The sequence below is a fragment of the Aulonocara sp. 'chitande type north' Nkhata Bay genome, linkage group LG12 (genome assembly GCF_057382095.1).
Source record: "Aulonocara sp. 'chitande type north' Nkhata Bay isolate Kocher_YH1m ecotype deep benthic linkage group LG12, A_spYH_male_GT1.1, whole genome shotgun sequence".
Lineage (NCBI taxonomy): Eukaryota > Metazoa > Chordata > Actinopteri > Cichliformes > Cichlidae > Aulonocara > Aulonocara sp. 'chitande type north' Nkhata Bay.
Genome location: NC_141355.1, coordinates 28715275 through 28734325, shown reverse-complemented (window position 1 = coordinate 28734325; position 19051 = coordinate 28715275). Strand labels below are relative to the sequence as shown.

Below are 19051 nucleotides of genomic sequence, written 5' to 3'. Positions count from 1 at the left end.
TAGCTTCAAGTATTTTACAGGAAAGAAAGGATGTATAAATTTCATTGGAGTGGGAATGAGGATCAGCACATCAAAATCTGAGGCCATGGTTCTCAGCCGGAAAAGGGTGGAGTGCCCACTCCGGGTCAGTGGATGAGTTCCTGCCCCAAGTGGAGGAGTTCAAGTATCTCGGGGTCTTGTTCGCGAGTGATGGGAGAAGGGAGCCGGACATCGACAGATGGATTGGTGCTGCGGCCGCAGTAATGCAGACGCTGCACCGGTCCGTCGTGGTGAAGAGGGAGCTGAGTGTAAAAGTGAAGCTCTCAATTTACCGGTCGATCTACGTCCCTACCCTCACCCATGGCCACGAGCTGTGGGTAGTGCCCGAAAGAACGAGATCGCGGATACAAGTGGCTGAAATGAGCTTCCTCCGAAGGGTGGCTGGCCTCTCCCTTAGAGATAGGGTGAGAAGTTCGGCCACCTGGGAGGGGCTCAGAGTAGAGCCGCTGCTCCTCCACATCGAAAGGAGCCAGCTGAGGTGGTTCGGGCATCTGACAAGGATGCCCCCTGGGCGCCTCCTGGCTGAGGTGTTCCGGGCATGTCCCACCGGGAGGAGGCCCCGGGGCAGACCCGGGACACGCTGGAGAGATTATATCTCTCGGCTGGCCTGGGTGTTCCCCCGGATAAGCTGGAGGAGGTGGCTGGGGAGAGGGAGGTCTGGGCTTCTCTGCTTAGGCTGCTGCCCCCGCGACCCGGCCTCGGATAAAGCGGATGAAGATGGATGGATGGATGGATGGATGATTTTGTATTTGGCAAGAATCTGATGCATAACCTTAGTTCTTGTCTTCCCTTCCATAAATTGATAGTCTGACAGTGCTGACATTTAACAGGGTGTGGTTATTTGGGCACTTGCTAGGAGGCTTTTCGAAGAGATGCAAATGCTCAGGTTCTGAAAAGAAATTAGGAAGTTGAGCTAAGAAAGAAAGGCTCAGCACTCGGAAGTATAGGAATCGAGAATCTGTTCTTGTGGAGAATGCATAAACTTCACACTTATGCTACTGTCCTGTTTTAAAGCTTCCATGAATCAGTTTTTCAATGTAAAACAATATTGAGTTCTCTCAAAAGGGGTATCTAGATATAAGTTATTATTTATTGTTATTAAATTATATGAGGAAGCTTTCCTGTCCTTTGGCTATGACTCACAGTGACTGACAGTGTTGTCACTTCAGGGGGTGTGGTTATATGGATCACTTGGTAGGAGGCTCTTTGAAGAGATACAAAAGCTCAGGTTCTGAAAGCAAACACGAAAGTTGAGCTGAGAAAGAAAAGATTAGCAGCAGCTTTTTCTCTCACAAGACTGATCAGCAATTTGAGTTCATGATGCAGCTTTATGGAGCTCTGATCCTGAGTGTGACTCTGTCTGCAGGTAAGAAAAATGTACTGATGTTTAAAGGTAACTAGTTAAAGAAATGGTTTAACAATTCAACATTGAGTTTTTTAAACAGCTTGTGAGAAAACAGAAATGAACACTTTATATATTTGTTGTTTAATCATTGAAACTTGAACTTTAAAAATAAGTGTTTTTAGAGTTTTAAAGATATGTACAATGCACCAGACTTTAAAGGAGTCATTTCGTGGTTAATTTAGGGACACAGAAAACAGGCTTAAAAAAATGCAAACATATTTAGTTATTATGTGGTCAGTAGAGGACATATTTTACAGACTGAGAAAACTTCTCATGATTTCACTTCTTATATATGATCCAATTTCTGGAAACTCTCTCAAAGGGCATAAAAAAAACTCCCAGTAATTGCTAATGTATGTAAAATTGTGTTCTTTTTGTTTCTATAGCATGTGGTTTAAGATGCTACACATGCGAAAATTCAGATCCTAAATCCTGCACAGACACCACAACTTGTGCTTCTGGCCTCGACCGTTGTGGCACTCTTAGAGTAAACGGTGAGTTGTTATCTCATATCAGAAGTTCTATCTAAAAATAAATACAAATGCTGAATGTCTGCTGGCTCTTGGTCACATCATGTTTTGTGAAGTTCTTTCTGAGAATTTTCCCCTCATGTCTTACAGGTCTTAATGTAGTTACAAAGGGCTGCCTGCCCAAAGCATTATGTGTTGGGCTTTTCACTTGCTGTGAAGGGGACCTGTGTAACAGCGCTATTCCAACTGGTCCCAGTGCCATCGTTCTGCTGGTATCTTCAGCCATCCTCAAATTTTTTTTCTGAGGCTGAGGAATGATGCTGTTTCTCTGCTGCACTGTTTTCTGACTCTATTTTGTATCAGTAGGGAAGAAAACTTTGAAGTGCCTGAAATAAAACTGTCATTGCTATTTTCATCTGTCATTCAGGGAAGTTGTGGGTTTGACCTATCAAAATACTGTATTGCCTTAATGTAATGTTTTCCTAAAGCAAATAAAAATACAGAAAATATGTTTGCATATTTTTGAATACTCTGAACTGAGTTTGGGAATATCCCAAAATCTTTTTGTTTATTTAATTTTACTACAGCCAATGAGATCTAAGAGCACAGGTAGCTTGCTCTGTAAGGTAACCAGCTGGTTTAAAAAAAATAAATAAAAACTTTATGCTAATTTACAGAGTACTTCTTTTTTATACTTTAAGAGGAACTTAACACAAGGAAGTCCTGACTTCCTAAACATTGAAGGTTCAGATTTTTTGCTGTATTTATGTTATCTCTGGTATATTTTTAAATAGTACACATTAAATAGAGCTGTTACAAACTTATTGTTGCAGCCAGGAGCTATACAAATGTGCCCCCTTTAGACTGCTTTTAAGCCCCCCCCCTTTTTTTTCCTCTCCACTGAGCTATCTCTTCTGTCACTAGTTAGCTAACATAAACTACTGTGAGTCTATCAGCAGCAACACAAAAGAGTAGTTCCCTTACATAAGTTAATGAGTTAATGAGACTCAGATCAGAGCCTTCACATTCAACTCTAGGCAGTTTTTTTGTATATGAGAACTTATACTGATATTAAACATATTTTTTAATACAATAAAATTCTATTTTATTGTAAAAATAACTATGTTATAAAATAACATAAATGCTGAATGTCTGCTGGCTCTTAGTCACATCATGTTTTGCGACGTTTTCTGAGCGTTTTCTTCTCATGTCTTACACATTTTAACGTAGCTTCACTGCCAAAACAGTGGAACATGTGTTTGGCCTATGTCTTGCTGTGAAGCGGAGCTGTGTAACAGCACTATTCCAACTGGTCCCAGTGCCATCCTGCTGCTGGTATCTTCAGCCATCCTCAAATTTCTTTTCTGAGACTGAGGAATGATGTTGTTTCCAAACTGCACATTTTGTACCAGCAGGGAAGAAATAAACAACTTTGAAGTGCTTAATATGAAATAAAACTATCAATGCTACTTTCATCGGCTGGGTTCTGGGTGTGACTTATCCAGAAACTGCATTGCTTAAATGTAATGTTTTTGCTTCCATGCTGCACTTTTTTCTGACTCTATGAACGGTGCAATGATGTGACATAAAATTGTCACTGACATTTTGATATGTCATTCCAATTTAATCAGGGTCTGTCCTGTTCAAATATTTTATTTCTGGAATATTCACTTTTCCTAAAGCAAATAAAAATCCAAACAGAAAATATATTTCAACGTGTGTATTTGTGTTTGTTTGTGTGTGCATGTGTTTCTTATTTCTTTATTGGGAGTTTTTTTTTTGTTAATAATTCTTTATGTATTTTAAAAGGAATTTAGCACTGGTCAATCAACAGGCAGGTTAAGATGGGCTGATGTTCACAAGTTGAAGTGTTCTGGTTTCCTTGTTTAGAATTTTATTTATTAGTTTAAATCCTATAAGCTAAATAAGTATTCTATTCGACAATTACTAGACTACTAGAATACCAGACTTTAAAGGAGCTATTTCCTTGTTGTTTTTAGAGAGAAAATGAAGGCATCTTTTTACACAGCTTTACTTATGAATCTGTGTCTTTCTCTCTTTTTTTTTTTTTTTTTTAACAGAGAAGCTCTAAACAAGTTTTTAAGTTATAATTATGACTTACTTGCAGTCAAAAATATGCAAACACGATTAAAACCTCTGAAAGTTTATAGAGTGCCTGACACGCGGTGGCAAAACAGCTGTTACCTCGGATGGAAATGATGGCATTTTTTAAAGTAATGTTTGCAGAGGGACAAAAAAAAATGCATTTGGGCTTGTATGAAGTTTGACAGATTGTTTCAGTTATCTGCTGCTCTAAAACACAAGACTGCCCCCTGGTGCCGCCTGCTTTCTGCTGTGCTGTTCTGTCTTCCAGACATAACCCAAGTAGAAGTGCGGTGCACCTGAGCAGGCTGGGTTTACAAATCAGCCCGTCCAGATCTGCTTCCTCTCCTTCTAATCCTTTGTTTTTGTTTGTTTAACATGCATACAATCATTCAAACGATGCACTGCTGACAGACACGTCATTGTTCATGTTCGTTACTTGAAATCCGGCCCATGAGAAAAATGAAAAATGTTCAAAAAATACGACAAGTTTTGCAAAAACAACAGTTTACAATTCAGTCTTTTACTTTTTCAGGATGAAATAAACTTGAAATCAACTACAATACACGTTACAGAAGGAGTTCCGGTGATGAAGAGTGTATAATTGTAAGATTTCACAGAGCAGAATGCATTGAGTAGAATATTTGGCGAAACCAGGAGGAGGCAGCAACGCTCCTGGAGCCGCCAACCTCTGCTAACCAAAGAGGAAGAAGAAGGCGCGCGTCATTTACGCGTCTGTGACCTCATCGTATGCGCTGCTATATTTTGAAAAGCTGGACACCGGCTGTCAAAGCTCTGCACTTTATTGTACAAGCAAATTCATTTTTATGCGACTTGTTATTATGGATCAAATGTAAGCGAACATTAAAGCATGCCAAAGTCTCTGAAAAAGTCCTGCACCACTCAGACCTCCATCAGCAGGTACTTCGGAGGACTGAGCAGCAGCAGCAGCAGCTTTGCCTCCAACAAGCAGCGCGGGATTAACCCAAATCCTGCAGAGCAGCAACTTTCAAGAGGCAACGTGAGTTGAGCTTCACACGCACATATCAGACATGCTTCACTCAATGCTAATTACTGAAGTGCAGTTCATTTTTGTCCTCCAGCAGAAGCTTTCATCTGATGATGAATTGGAATTGCCAAGAAAACGAGTTAAGCCTTCTCCAAAGGACCAACAGGCGGAGGATGTGGAGTGTGAGCCTGCGTCCTGTCAGGGCATTAAAGGTGAGTGTTGACTTCAGACAGAAAAATATGCCATGATCTTCTAAACCCTCAATAAAGTCACTTATATCTGTCCAGTGCCCAGCAGCATCACAGTTCTCCAAACAACATGTGCACTGGTATAGATTGTGATGAGATAACTCTGCCCATAACGCATTTGTTTGGCCTCCAGTGCTACCCCTCGATGCACTAGTAGATGCACTTACGGTAAAATTTTGAAAATCCTTGTTGACTTCCTTCTTAAGTTACTGCATTCACAATATTTTCAGAAAGATTGAGGTAACCGAGATTTGAACTTGTCCAACATTTTTAGTAGAAGCACGTGTGCTATGAATATCAGAATCCTACCTCGCCTCATACTCGTGTTATTGCATTCACAAATCCATTCACAAATCCAGCCTCTTACAGCTGAGGGGTAAAAAGTGAAGTTGTTGTTGATGTGACTGTAGTACTTGTCTTCTCTCTTCAGACACAAAGCTGACGCTGAGCCGAAAAGCAGGCAGCCTGTGCTCCTCCACATTGGAGAAGCTGAAAGGCTTCACCTGCGGGGCTGAGCCCAGTGTCGTCAGCAGCGTCACCCGGGAAGAAACAGAGATGGCTGATGCAGGTCAGGAAAGCAGTGATTGGTCTCCTCGTTGTGCTACAGGTCAACCTGAAACTACACACAGACTGCAGCATGCAGAAAGGGAGCATGAAGGTGAAGAGGAGGATGATAAAGAAAAGGCAGATCTGGGGTTGGCTGCTGCAAAACAGGTGTGCAAAAAGTAAAGTACCTGATAACACTGAAAAAGCAAGTGTGACTTTTTACATCGTAACAGATTTGATGTATTTTTATTCCTGCAGGGAGTTCACTTCTCTCAGTTTGCCAAGACAGGAGGAGGAAAGTGTGCAGAGCTGGGTCCTCCATTGGACTGTAGCACCTCCTCCAGGCGTTCAAAGAGCATTTTCACCCCCCTTGAGCAGCAGGTGATCCAGCTGAAACAGCAGCATAAGGATGCTTTGTTGGCTGTGGAGTGTGGTTACAAGTACAGGTTCTTTGGAGAGGATGCAGAGGTGAGAACTAAAAAGCAGATGTGTTAGTGATGCATTTAGAGGGAGTTTAAATTTAAACTGTATAAAATATAAAAGACATATGTTTTAGATGATTCTCTTCTTTCAACACAGTGGCTCTCAGCACCTGATTTGTGTTTCACTGATCGCTGAAGGACGTTTTGTTTGTGAACAGATTGCTGCAAAGGAGCTGAACATCGTCTGTCATCTGGATCATAACTTCATGACGTGCAGCATCCCCACACACCGCCTGTTTGTTCATGTCAGACGGCTGGTGTCTCACGGACACAAGGTTTCTGCTTTATCTTTGACTTTATATGATTACTGTTTACTAATTGCAAGCAGTTTAGGCTCATGCTCTGCTGGCTTTTTTAATGTTTTAATTTATAGGTCGGAGTGGTTAAACAGACAGAAACATCTGCGATCAAAGCGTCAGGGGCCAACAGAAATACTCTGTTCACTCGTCAGCTCAGCGCCCTGTACACCAAGTCCACTTTGGTGGGAGAGGGTATCCTTATAGATGATGAATGTGTGCATGTGTTCTCAAACAACTTTTTATTGTCACTCTTTGTTTGAAACAGTTTCCTTGACAGTTTTTTTAAAAGATGTAAATCCGGTCTGCAGACTCGGGGATGTGGAGGAGGGGGGCTGTGATGATGTTGTGTCGGACCCTCCCGACAGTTTCCTGCTTTGTATTAGTGAGAATTGGGACAAACTGAAGAAGCAGCTCACTGTAGGCCTTGTGGTGAGTTTCATAAGTCAATCCATAAATCCCACCTGGCCATTAGGCTGATTGTTCTTCAGGTATTCTGTGTATAAGAGATGAAAATCAAAAATTTAATTTAAAAGTAGAGTTACCCCTTGGCTTTTTGTTCAACACACATTAGGGGACTGTTGTGTATTATTTTAAAATAATTTAATGTTCACTGTTCAGTTTCTTTGCATGCTGATAGTGTAATAACACCACACACTCACTTGTAGTGAAGAAGAAATTGTAAAGAAATTAAATCTTGATTAATAGCTCACTTAAGACAAAAAGTTACTTTAATAAAATTTGAACATGCTTTGCCATTTTTCAGTTTATACAGTGTATAACTGTCAACTTGGAGCTGTAGCTGCACATCTTTGACATCATCTGATTCACAGCATGTGTTTGTGTCTGCAGGCAGTTCAGCCCAGCACCGGCGACGTGCTTCTGGACTGTTTTCCTGACGGTCCCTCTCGCTCTGAGCTGGAATGCCGTGTCCTTAAAATCAACCCTGTCGAAATCCTGGTGCCCTCCGACCTCTCAGAGCAAACCGAGAGACTCCTGCACAGCATTACGAATGCAAGGTAATATGCTGGGACGACACTAGAGGGCAATATATACCAATTTATTACTAAAATGTGCTGAAGCGCTGAGCTTATGTATGTGTTTACAAAGCTGTATCTGTTTGTGAGTTTGGTGTATTTCATTCTGCAGAATTAGGTTTAGGTTTCCCCGGGCAGGCAGACGGTTGTTTTATTTGAAACTCCTCAGGCTCAGTCTGGATGAGGAAATCAATGTCGGCTTGGTTCTCAGCACTCTGGATTTCACTGCAGGGATAAACAGGATCCAGCCGAGCCTTCTGTATTTTAAAAGATCATAGACATCATATGTCCCAATAAATGGTCATTTTATATCACTAGTTTTATTAAAAGAAAAAGACAGCAGTTACACACCTGCCTAGGGCTGCTCGATTATGGCAAAAATGATAATCACGATTATTTTCACTGAAATTGAGATCACGATTATTTGACGATGTTTATTTAACCCTTTAAGACCTACTATAGAACCAAGTCCACCAGAGCTTATATTATTTTTTTTACATGCTGTAGTGCCATTTGTGGGAGCATTTCAAGTTGCTATACATCAATACAACTGTTATAGCCCATATTTTAATAATATGTATGCATTAAGTGCATAGTAATTACATAAATTGCAAAAAAGTGCAATAAACTACAAAAAAAATTGAAAATTGCTTTTGTTTTGTTTACATATATTTCTACTTGGAGAAGTTTAAGAGGTTTATCCCTCAAAACTTTAAATACAATAAAGTTGCAAAAAATAGTTTACAACAACAGGAAATTTATTTTGAGTGTATTCATAGTTTTATTTTGGAGATACACCAATTTTTATATACTGCAGGAAAAACAAAAAACAATCCTATGATGCAAATTTGCAAAGAAAACAGCATGTGCATCATTTCACTGTGGGAAGTGTTACGAACAGCTGATAGGAACGGCAAAGCGTGTTTCTGGAATATTATGTTTTTGTTCCTGCAAGCGCTTTTTATGCAGTTTTTGCAAAGCTATATGTGGAACGAAACCGTGACCGAGGACAAGCTGATGGCATCAGATGTAAGTACAACTCCTCCGGTTTCATATGCAAAACAAATTATTGCGCTAGCTTACACGGTTCAGGTTCTACGGGGATTTAAAAATAGTTACGCAAAACGGAGCGTGCTGCTCTGACCGGCTTTAAAGGGTTAACAATGACTTTAAAAAAATAATATAAAATAGTGTGCAACACCACTGAAGTTTGTTTTTTTTTAAACTCTCTTTTCAACCAACGGCAGTCACTCTCCAAATAACTTCTGCTTAGCTTTCCGAGCTTCCCTCGGGTCCTCTTAATCAGCGGTCTCCAACCTTTTTTGCGCCACGGACCAGTTTATGCCCGACAATATTTTCACGGACCGGCCTTTAAGGTGTCGCGGATAAATTAGGGAGGGGCTAATAATCGGCTCAGTCATTTTTAATGATCGTTGAAAGCCCAGATCGTAATCGTGATTAAAATTCGATTAATTGAGCAGCCCTACACCTGCCTACACATATTTAAAGTTCTTCCTCCAGTTCAGTCGTTTAAAAGATCAAGTTTCATAATGTGTTTTTTAATGGATTTTTTGTGTGTGTATAACTAACATGAGGCTTTGATGGTTGTAATCAGTTTAAACAAGTGCTTTACAGTTTTCCCTTTTCTCATTGGTAGGTTGGCTTCTTGTGAGATAAACACAATTTGGACTTTTCATCCACCAGAATTTAGTAGAAAAATACTCTTATAGACACATAAAGACCAACTTGAAACAGATGAAGACGCAAGTTAGCCTCAGAAAAGTTAACAGCATCAGGTTCGATTATTCCAGCGATTAGCTCATAAGGAGCATCAGAATGTCTTGAAGGTCTTGAGCTTCTCTTGAAAGCCTTAATTTATTGTCTGCAGGCTCTTGTATGAATCACAAGAACAAAAAAAGGAAAACTGAGTACATTTGTCCTTTTATTAATTGGCAGACCAACAGCACAAGCAGCAACGGTGACGCTGAGCTGAATGTAATCCATCAACCTGTTGCCTCCCATTGTGCTGCCATTCGACTCCTCTTTGCTGACAGTCTGGAGCCAGCATGTTCACACCAGTGGGGAGGAGATCCTCTGGAGGGAGCTTGTGATTGCATTATGCTGTGAAAATGAAACGAGATAGTGGGAGGGAGTGGAGTGGATTAGATTAGCAGAGGATGATTGGATAAATGGGAGAAATTTCTGCTACTTTCTTTTGTCTGACTCCTTGGCTGGGCAGATTTCTCATTACCTACTCTTTTATAATGCTAGAGACAATTTTCCTTCCTTTTTCACCACCCTCAGCTTGAATTTAATTCTAGACAATTTAGTTAATCTGTATTAATTTCTCTCTATTTCTCTTGGCTTCCTTTTTTCAGATGTCCATGTTGAGTGATTATAGTGAGACAGGCCTGTAAAGGCCAATTCAATTATTGTGTTTGAACAGCTCTGCTGTCTGGCAGTGTGTTTATCAGAGACAAGGCTCTTCTCAATTTTCAACTTATGACATAAAAGTAGAGTGCAGCTTTGTCTGTTAAGATAAGACAGATTTATTTCATTTAATGCATTTTTCTTCACTATCAATACTTCTCAGCCCATCACAGCTTTGCTTTTGACAAGTTCTCCAGTATATTCTTCTTTGCAGTTAATTGTGTCAGTTAAATTCATTAGACCAGAATAATTATACATAAATGCATAATTGATATTTTGATTATATCATGTTGCGGTTACAGTAAATACAGTAAAATACTAAGGCAAGGCCCACACTGGTGAGCAAGTTTAACTGGGTTTTCTTGGTGACAGTGTGTGTCTCTGGGGTGGGCTGATGAGATGGAACCCCTGGCAACAGGATTTGTGTCTATAGAGCGGCTGATAATGAGTCCCTTTGAGGTTGGTTGTAGCTAGGTGAAGTATTAGCTTGCTTTATTCACGCAGAGCCTAAAGTCATGAGTCATGAGTCTGGATCAGAGCAGTGACGCTGATTGAAGCGGCTAAAATGCTCAATGTCAGACGAGCATAAATGTTCTCACTATTTGAAAGATTTTAAGTTTAAGTGCTTGGCTGCTGGTAAGATCACAGTCATGTTTTAGAAGGGGTCCAAACAAGCAGACGTACACTGTGCATTTTTAAAAGTGTGTATGTCCATTTCAGTGGCTGCTCTCAGAGCTTTGGATTCACTTTGCAGTAATAGATTCTAGAGATGTACCGATCCGATATTACGTATCGGTCCGATACTGATGTAAATCACTGGCTCGGATATCGGAGAGAAATAAGAAATGTAATCCGATCCATTAAATATCAAAAAAGCACCTCACAAAATTTGTAGCCTGGGTACCAAACCGGCATTTTATCTCCGAGGAAGTTATCCCAGAGAGAAGTAAAGCAAGTGTGTAAGTTCATCTCTGAATGTTTGTAAAGCATTCCCGCATTAAGCTTAACAACTATTATATGGAGCGACTGCCTCTTCTCTCTCCCTCCCTCTCCTGCTGCTACTGCAATCATGAAACTGATTAATGATCAGCTGATCGGCTTTTCTGTCGCGAGTCTGTCTCTCTTCTTTGTTTTTGGATCACTTTGCACCAGAAAGAGGAAACCAGCGGCTGAACAACAGCAGAACGTTTAAGCTTGATAAGCTGTTGTTAGATTTTTTTATTTAACATTACTTTCTACACCAGGATCTTTTTCTATGTAGCTGACGGCTGGTAACTGTGCAGGGGCGGATCTAGCAAAGTTTAGCCAGGGGGGCCAATAGGGCATGAACGGGGAAAAGGGGGCACAAAGACATACTTTTCTTTCTTATTATCATTTAAAATGTGTAGCTTTTAATAAATAATTATCTGAATCGTACATCCAAAGTTTTAATCTTATGTAAAATGTATAGAAGTCCATTACTGCATAGAGTAACTGTTAAGTCTAATATACCCTAGTAAGCTATAGTACTTTTTCCTTTGGGAAGGTACGATCTGTGCAGTCTGCAGTTCTGTAGAAGAAAGATGTTGAATCTATTTAATTATTCTTGAAAAATAATTTATCCATCCATCCATTTTCATCCGCTTTGTCCGGGGCCGGGTCGCGGGGGCAGCAGCCTAAGCAAAGAGGCCCAGACCTCCCTCTCCCCAGCCACCTCCTCCAGCTTATCCGGGGGAATACCAAGGCGTTCCCAGGCAAGCCGAGAGATATAATCTCTCCAGCGTGTCCTGGGTCTGCCCCGGGGCCTCCTCCCGGTGGGACATGCCTGGAACACCTCGCCCAGGAGGCGCCCAGGGGGCATCCTTGTCAGATGCCCGAACCACCTCAGCTGGCTCCTTTCGATGTGGAGCAGCAGCTGCTCTACTCTGAGCCCCTCCCGGATGGCCGAACTTCTCACCCTATCTCTAAGGGAGAGGCCAGCCACCCTTCGGAGGAAGCTCATTTCTGCCGCTTGTATCCGCGATCTCGTTCTTTCGGTCACTACCCACAGCTCGTGGCCATAACTGAGGCCAAGCCAAAAATGATTTATTTCTGTGCATTTTTTTTTCACACTGCATCAAATTAAAGTTGATTACGTCGATTAAGTATCATAGGGTGGGGGTGGTTCCCTATTTTTTTTTTTGCTGGGAGTTTGCAACCCTATTAGTTTGGTTGCTTAATATTTCTGCTAAGTACTCTTTAAAATACCAGAATAGGGAGGATGGTGCAGGTTTAAGTTTATTAGACTGATCAGTATTGCTTTTACTATGAAATATTTTGGGTGCAGTGTATTTTTTACATACAGGTATAACAGAATAGCTTTAGTATTGTTGTTTATTTAAACTTGAGTATGAACTTATACAAAATGCAGCAAGATATCAAAAGTTTTATTGATTAAAAAACACACTATATCGGATTCATATCGGTATCGGCAGATATCCAAATTTATGATATCGGTATCGGACATAAAAAAGTGGTATCGTGCCATCTCTAATAAGATACTAATCTGAAAACTTTAATCTGCATGCTATGCATTTTAACCTCTGATCTGTTGGTTGTAACCTTCTGCTTTTCTGATTTTCATTGATTTTTCACCATCACTGCAAACTTGGCATTACCACAAGGCATATTTTACCAGTTTTTTGCTGTGGTGTCAGGATGGTTTTGATGACTTTGTTAGGTTTTCCTCCGTAGTGTCAGAGTTGGGATTTCAAACCCTAACTCTTTTTGTCTGCGTGAAGTGTCTTTAGGAAAGATGCTAAACCCCAGGCTGCCCCTTATGCTGCCAGTGGGGTGTGCTTGAGAAGTGTCCATTTACCATCTGCTGCTATTATATGCTGCTTACACAATACTGTGCAAGTTGTAGTCCCAGTATCAAAAGTAGCATTTTTTTTCTCGTACAGTACATATAAACAGGGTTTTCTGTGAGCTGATGGTACCTACAGTATAATTTGTCTACACTAGTGGCTCTACAAACAGCAGTGTAATTTTGACCTGGAATATTTCAGGATTATTGGATATTTTATGATGAAACCCTAATATAATCTTTCACACCCCAGAAGATCAGTCCTAAAGACTCTGATGATCTGTTAACCTTCTAGCCAGGAGCCCATAAACTTGATTTTTGGTGTTTTTGAGTTAAATTCCTCAACAACTGTGCATTGTTAATACACCAGTAGACTAAATCTAAACAAAGTTACCAGATCTAAAGAGTGTAGCCAATGTGGAAGTGCTTTACACCTCAATTCTTTCTAATGGCCAGCAGGGAGTGACTTCTCCAGTTGAATAGTTAACAGTTTAGTTTCTTGTGCCCTATGTTGACACTTTCCTGACGTGTTTTAGCTATGATCTCAATCAACAGGATTTGCTGCTAGCCAGCTGCTAATGTTTCAGTTGTTATGCCCATCTTTTATATACAGTCTCTGTATGACACACAGATATTCATAGTCCCTCAGATAATGAATCATAATCACTTCGATGATTTTCTGACCTTTTCTTTTGCACTATAACCACATCAAAATGTTAACTAGTTTAGTAAATGAGTTTTTTACGTTGTTGACCTGGTTTAAAAATAATAGAATGTTGACGTTTTTTCAACTATATATCAACCTCAGAACGTTATTATTTACACTTTTGGCATAGGGGTATCAAGCCTATTTTAATTCGTGCACCACATCCAAGAGATACATTATGAAAATGGTCATATTTATGGATTCATCCACAAATATATGTTAACAGCCTAACATATTTTAAGATAAAAAGTGCAGTTTCGGTAATATATCATTGTTTTCCATATTCACTCAGACTTTTATTGTTACAAAGAAAAGTTGCTGTTGTAAATGAAAGAAACTGCTCTGTTTGTATGGCTTTTAGCTTTAACACTCTTGTTCAGATGTGGTAACACACATAGTTAATGACTTTACCCATAAGAACTGGCAATAATGCTTATGAAATTACCAGTTTGGACAACCACTCTTTAGCAGATTTATTCTTTACAACTTGGGACACAAAACTTATAAATACAGCCATCTTTATCTGCACACATTTTCATTTGAGCCCATGCAGCAGACTCTACTGGCACCTTCAGGCTGTATATTTGACATCCTTTGTTTAGTTCAAAATGATAAGAGCTGCTGTGCTGGCTGCAGACTCTTTCTATTGTTTAGATGAAATGAAATCCGATCCAATCAAAGCTCTCTGTAATTTAGATATCAGCTGAGTCGAGACGAGTTATGAAGAAGTCAAACCCCCAGTTGTTTGTTTCTTTAGTTTCCTGCAACCCATCTTCACCTTGGTGGGTCCTGTTAGGGATTCTGCAGAGATGCAACGCTGCACTCTCATCCGAATCGATACCTGCAGTTGTCGCTTTTCTTGTAAATCTCAAAATATTTTTTGATTTTTAAAAAAAAAAAGGTTAAGGCTGTGAGTTGTACATTATGTCGTCTATTGATCATTTTACATAATTCTTACTCCCAGTCCAAACAGTAGCTGAAGTGAAATATGATGAAGTAAGTAAGTGTGTGTGTGTGTATGTGTGGGCATTAGTCCAGAGCCACGTGTTTGCCTTGGTTGCCCTGGCAACAACTGTGCAGACAAAGTAACAGAGTCCTTGAAAGCAGCAGTGCCAAAAGAGTGAATATAGCAAAACGGAGATCCTCCGACGGATCTCCGTTTTGCATCGAGGAAATGCAGTGAAAATGTGTTCAGGTGTGTGTGACTGAGGTTTGCATTTCTGTGTATAGACTCTAGTTAAACAAAAGGATGGCTGGAACATGCAGTCCAGCTATGTGAATGTTTTTCTCTCAGAGGAAGATGTTCTTGAAGTCTTGAGCCTCCTTGTATTTCTTTATACTTTTCCAAAGAGCCAGACTTTCTTATAATTTATTAAAGTGGTCTTGAGCTATAGTTCTCCAGCCTCTCTGAAGGGCTTTCAAAGTTTTTCTTTGGACTTGACTTTCTCTCATTTTCAAATTAGTTCTTGAAGTTGACCATTTTCAGGGAATGTTTTTCTTGATTGTTCAGCCACTTAACACCAACTAATGACTCAAAAGCAAAAATTAAAGTCACCAAACTCGATGGATGAAACAGTTGTGCCTACGCATAACAATATACTGAAGAACCTTTTTGACCCTTCAGCTGATCCATCTACTATTGACTGGAATCGTCATCATAAATGGGCTCAATGGCTGTTAAGGAGCCATTCTTAAAGAAGGGAATTAGGGAGAAAAGGCTGAGCTATGCCAAATTATAGAAGGACTGGACTTACAACTACTGCAACAGGTCTTATGAACCCAAATCTTCATCGATATGCACAGAGATGGCAAAGAGAGACATGTAACAATTAGTGTCTGCAGCAAACTGTAAAACACGGTGGAGGTGTGGTTTAGGGATGCATTTCAACCAGTAGTGCTGGGAATCTTGTCAAAATTGTTGACATATATGGACAGAAAAACACACAATTGAACAGTATCAGTCTGGGATTGGCCTCCCCAGAGTTCTACTTCATTAGTAAACAGTGATTATCTCAAAATAGAGCAAAACAAAGGGCAGCTAGCATCCAAAGAAAAGCTTTGAATCTCCTTTGAGAAGCTTGGAGAACGATTCCTGAAGACTGCTTAAAGAAATTACACGCAAGCTTGCCTTAGAGAGCTCAGGCTATGTTGAAGAATAAAGGGGGTTCATACCAAATATTGAATTTCAACCTCATAATTGTTTAGACTTTGTGTACTGTGTTTCCATTTATGTTTGTACCTGTATCAATAAATCACTGCCCGTGTTTCTCATTTCTTAAGAGAAATGTTAAGAAATAATAGTAGTTCAAGACTGTTGCACACAGTATTGTATATATTCTTTATCTCTGTATCTGTACAGTCACTAATCTCTGATATTAATGCTGTTGTGTTGTTATAAATAAATAAAGTTTGTGATTGTTTTCCTTCAGCGCTCAGGCTGACGACAGAGTCAGAGTAGAGAGGAGGGACAGCGCTGAGTTTGAGTTTGCCTCGGCAATGAACACAGTCACCTCGTTCTACTGTCACATCCAGGCGAAAGGTGTGTATGCTTGTGTCACTGCAACGCTTTTATTTTTCCTGTTACACTATGATCGCCTCAGTTACTCACATCCTGTCATTGAGAGCACAGTAGATGTGTCTGAGGAGTGGGCTCATGACTCATGGCTGTGTGTTGATGTTGCATGTTTTTATGTGTGTGTCCTCCAGGCTCTCGCTCTCTGTCGAGCGTCGCGTCCCTGGAGAGCCCAGTGATCAGCTGTCTGGGGCCGCTCATCCAGTACCTTCAAGAATTCAACTTGGAGCGAGTTCTTAGAAGTGAAAGGTACATGAAAACAAACATTCAGCAACATAGCCTGCGACTGTATTCATCCATTGTTTCCACTGAGCAGACAAAAATATAATTTTCAGGTTTTAAAATTCTGTTATCAATAGTTTTTTGTAGTTTTAAAGCAAAAATTCTTAAGCTAACATTCGTTGGTTTCCATTTTGCCAGCTTTGGTTCTTTTCTTCGACTTTCGACCAATCAAGACAAGATATTTGGATATGTCACTGTAGAATCTGGGAACGTGTTGTGGATATTTTTTTTGGTTCTGTTCTTTGACATTTCAGATAGATACTGAAAGATCAATCGATACATTAATCTATACTGAAAATGATTGTTATTTCCTTCCCTGGTTCTGGCATTTCCTAGGGATTAACAGGTTACGTGTAACAAAAAGAATGACAGTATTGTTTTATTTTAAATCTTATTTTACATTTGATGTGAACACCAGTGTTTATACGCCAGGAAAGGGAAAATAATATCTTGTATTACTTTAATCCCTGTAATAGAAACAAAATGTCATCATGCTATATTTTTATATGAGTTTGTACTTCCTGCAGCTCCTTCCGGCGTCTGACCTGCGAGTCGGAGATTATGACTCTGAGCGCTGGCACTCTCCGAAATCTAGAAATACTCAACAATCAGGTAAATATTCACATCTGAGCTGGAAGTCTTCACCACTGATTAAACATAACAAAGGGTGATGGCTGTCTCTATGATAAATGGTTTGCACTGCACCGTACAGTATAGTCCTCTGGTGTGTAGTAATCGGTAAACGGAAACATCTGCACCAGATTTTCGTCTGGCAGGTTCAGCTATTTGAATCGCATTGGCCATCAGCATTACACAGCGTGTAAACGTTTCCCTTTCAAAGCAATGTTGTTGGTAGTATATTTTAAAATGTTTTGATCAAACCTTTACATTGTTAGCTTAGTAATCGCATTGCAATTGGCTATCATTACACCAGGCAAAGTCAAAATTTGAAACTTGTGTGTCTTTTGCTTTGACGCTCCATTTAAATCAGTCTGTAGTTGTTATGTCTGCTGTGCAAGTTTGACTCACAACCAAGCCTCAACACCACTGCTATAGCTATTGAATAACAATACACTGCTCAAAAAGGAGCTGTAGGAACTGCCAGCATAGTCTCAGCACATGAGGCAGGGTGTTGTAAGGCCCCAGGATTTAACCCGGGACCTACTGCACCAACATAAAGTCTGACAATGGGGCCAAGGATTTCATACTGAAACTTAATGGCTGTTAGGATACCATTGCTTAACCTGTAGAAGTCTGTGTCCCTCCATGGACATGACCAGCACTGACCTATCACCGGTCATCCTGAGCGATGTTATAACATTTACCACAGCTTCTCAATACCAATCGGGTTCCACGGTGCTGGGCAGTGAGTCACTCCCCCATTCTCTTGAGATTGTGCTGTGAGACACAGCAGACCTTCTGGCAATGACATGTATTGAAATTTAATTGACTTGATGCTACACACTTAAAATGGTTTTTTTTTATACTTTTCTTAAACAACAAGATGTGATGAACATTTCCTGGATTTGGCTCATGAAACAAAAACTATACCTGATTTAAATTTGATCAATCATTGTCCCATTGTCTGACTGGAACTACTGGTCTTTTTAGATTGGTGCTTACAAATCCTGTTTTGTCGCCTTGCTTTTGCCTGATTTTCATTTAAGAGAAATTGAGGTGAGGTCTAGATTGTGGTGATTGGTAAAAATAAAAAATCAATTTCCTGTGTGCGGGTGCATGATAGCTCTCCAAAGGAATAGACTTCACTGAATCCTATTGCTCACCAAATGGTACAATATTGACAGTCTAACCAATGAATATGGGGGTTGTAGGAGCAAACTTAGCAAGTTCAGAGGATGCTTTGTCTGTGCTTGAACCCTTTTTGATTGAAAACCTCTAAAAACTGGTCTGTTTTAGAGACCCAGCTATGATCTTTCAAATGAAAGGAAGACCACTTGAAAAAGCACCCCCACCCCCCAACACACACACACACACACACACACACACACACACACACACACACACACACACACACACACACACACACACACACACACACACACACACACAAAAACAAAAAACAACAAAAAAGAAAAAAATAAACGGATCTTTGCTGTTCACTCAAGTTTGAGATCCAAGGTGTAACTGCAAGTGGAAGTTGATATAAGAACTCAAACCAGCGTTCCTCCCTGTCCAGGATGTGTACATCCTCATCATTGAAAGAGTGTCCACTGGCCTGTAGGTGTAAATAGACTGTGGAGTCCTGGCCTGAAGAGTTAGCTCTTCTGTGTTGCTTTACTTGAATCAACCTTTTTGTTACTCTGAGCTTTAATCACAGCTGCACATGGTCATCTGGCAGGTGTGTTGATACGTCCCAGATTTAACGACTGAAAAATCTTTTTAAGGCTATTGAGATTGTTGTTAGAAAATTAAAGATCTACAGTCAGTTATAGTTACACAAACTGTAAAAAAAAATGAATGGATAGTTAAGTTGAACTGACATTTCAGCCATAACAAAAAGTCTCGTTCGGTTTACTTGTGTGTGGGTGACGACTCAAAGGTTCAGCTTGACTCTGCTGCTACGGCATTTGCGTCACGTGTC

The 19051-nt window shown here is 40.1% G+C and overlaps 2 protein-coding genes across 4 annotated transcripts in view; both read left to right on the top strand.

Moving 5' to 3' along the window:
- Positions 1–374: 374 nt before the first annotated feature.
- LOC147317653 (lymphocyte antigen 6G-like) lies at positions 375–2749 on the top strand. Its single transcript, XM_086312943.1, has 3 exons — positions 375–1405; positions 1831–1938; positions 2065–2749. The coding sequence occupies exons 1-3, from the start codon at positions 1357–1359 to the stop codon at positions 2217–2219; spliced, it is 312 nt and encodes a 103-aa protein (XP_086169069.1). The 5' UTR covers positions 375–1356; the 3' UTR covers positions 2220–2749.
- A 2006-nt stretch (positions 2750–4755) lies between these two features.
- Positions 4756–19051, top strand: part of msh3 (mutS homolog 3 (E. coli)) — a 55564-nt gene continuing 41268 nt past the window's right edge. The window contains exons 1-11 of one of the 3 annotated variants that reach the window (XM_086314848.1): positions 4756–5038; positions 5103–5238; positions 5705–5988; positions 6079–6288; positions 6461–6577; positions 6676–6793; positions 6891–7030; positions 7451–7617; positions 16025–16134; positions 16302–16416; positions 16977–17061. In XM_086314848.1, the coding sequence (XP_086170974.1) occupies positions 4889–5038; positions 5103–5238; positions 5705–5988; positions 6079–6288; positions 6461–6577; positions 6676–6793; positions 6891–7030; positions 7451–7617; positions 16025–16134; positions 16302–16416; positions 16977–17061 (1632 nt within the window). In that variant the 5' untranslated portion in view covers positions 4756–4888. The remainder of the gene's footprint in view (positions 5039–5102; positions 5239–5704; positions 5989–6078; positions 6289–6460; positions 6578–6675; positions 6794–6890; positions 7031–7450; positions 7618–16024; positions 16135–16301; positions 16417–16976; positions 17062–19051) is intronic. The other 2 variants (XM_086314850.1, XM_086314849.1) reach the window with 2 other exon arrangements.

Excerpts from the sequence above, each read along its gene's own strand:
- LOC147317653 (XM_086312943.1), top strand. The coding sequence starts at position 1,357 with ATGATGCAGCTTTATGGAGCTCTGATCCTGAGTGTGACTCTGTCTGCA. Across the intron at positions 1,406-1,830 it reads GAGTGTGACTCTGTCTGCAG|CATGTGGTTTAAGATGCTAC; the intron begins GTAAGAAAAATG and ends TTGTTTCTATAG. Across the intron at positions 1,939-2,064 it reads TGGCACTCTTAGAGTAAACG|GTCTTAATGTAGTTACAAAG; the intron begins GTGAGTTGTTAT and ends CATGTCTTACAG.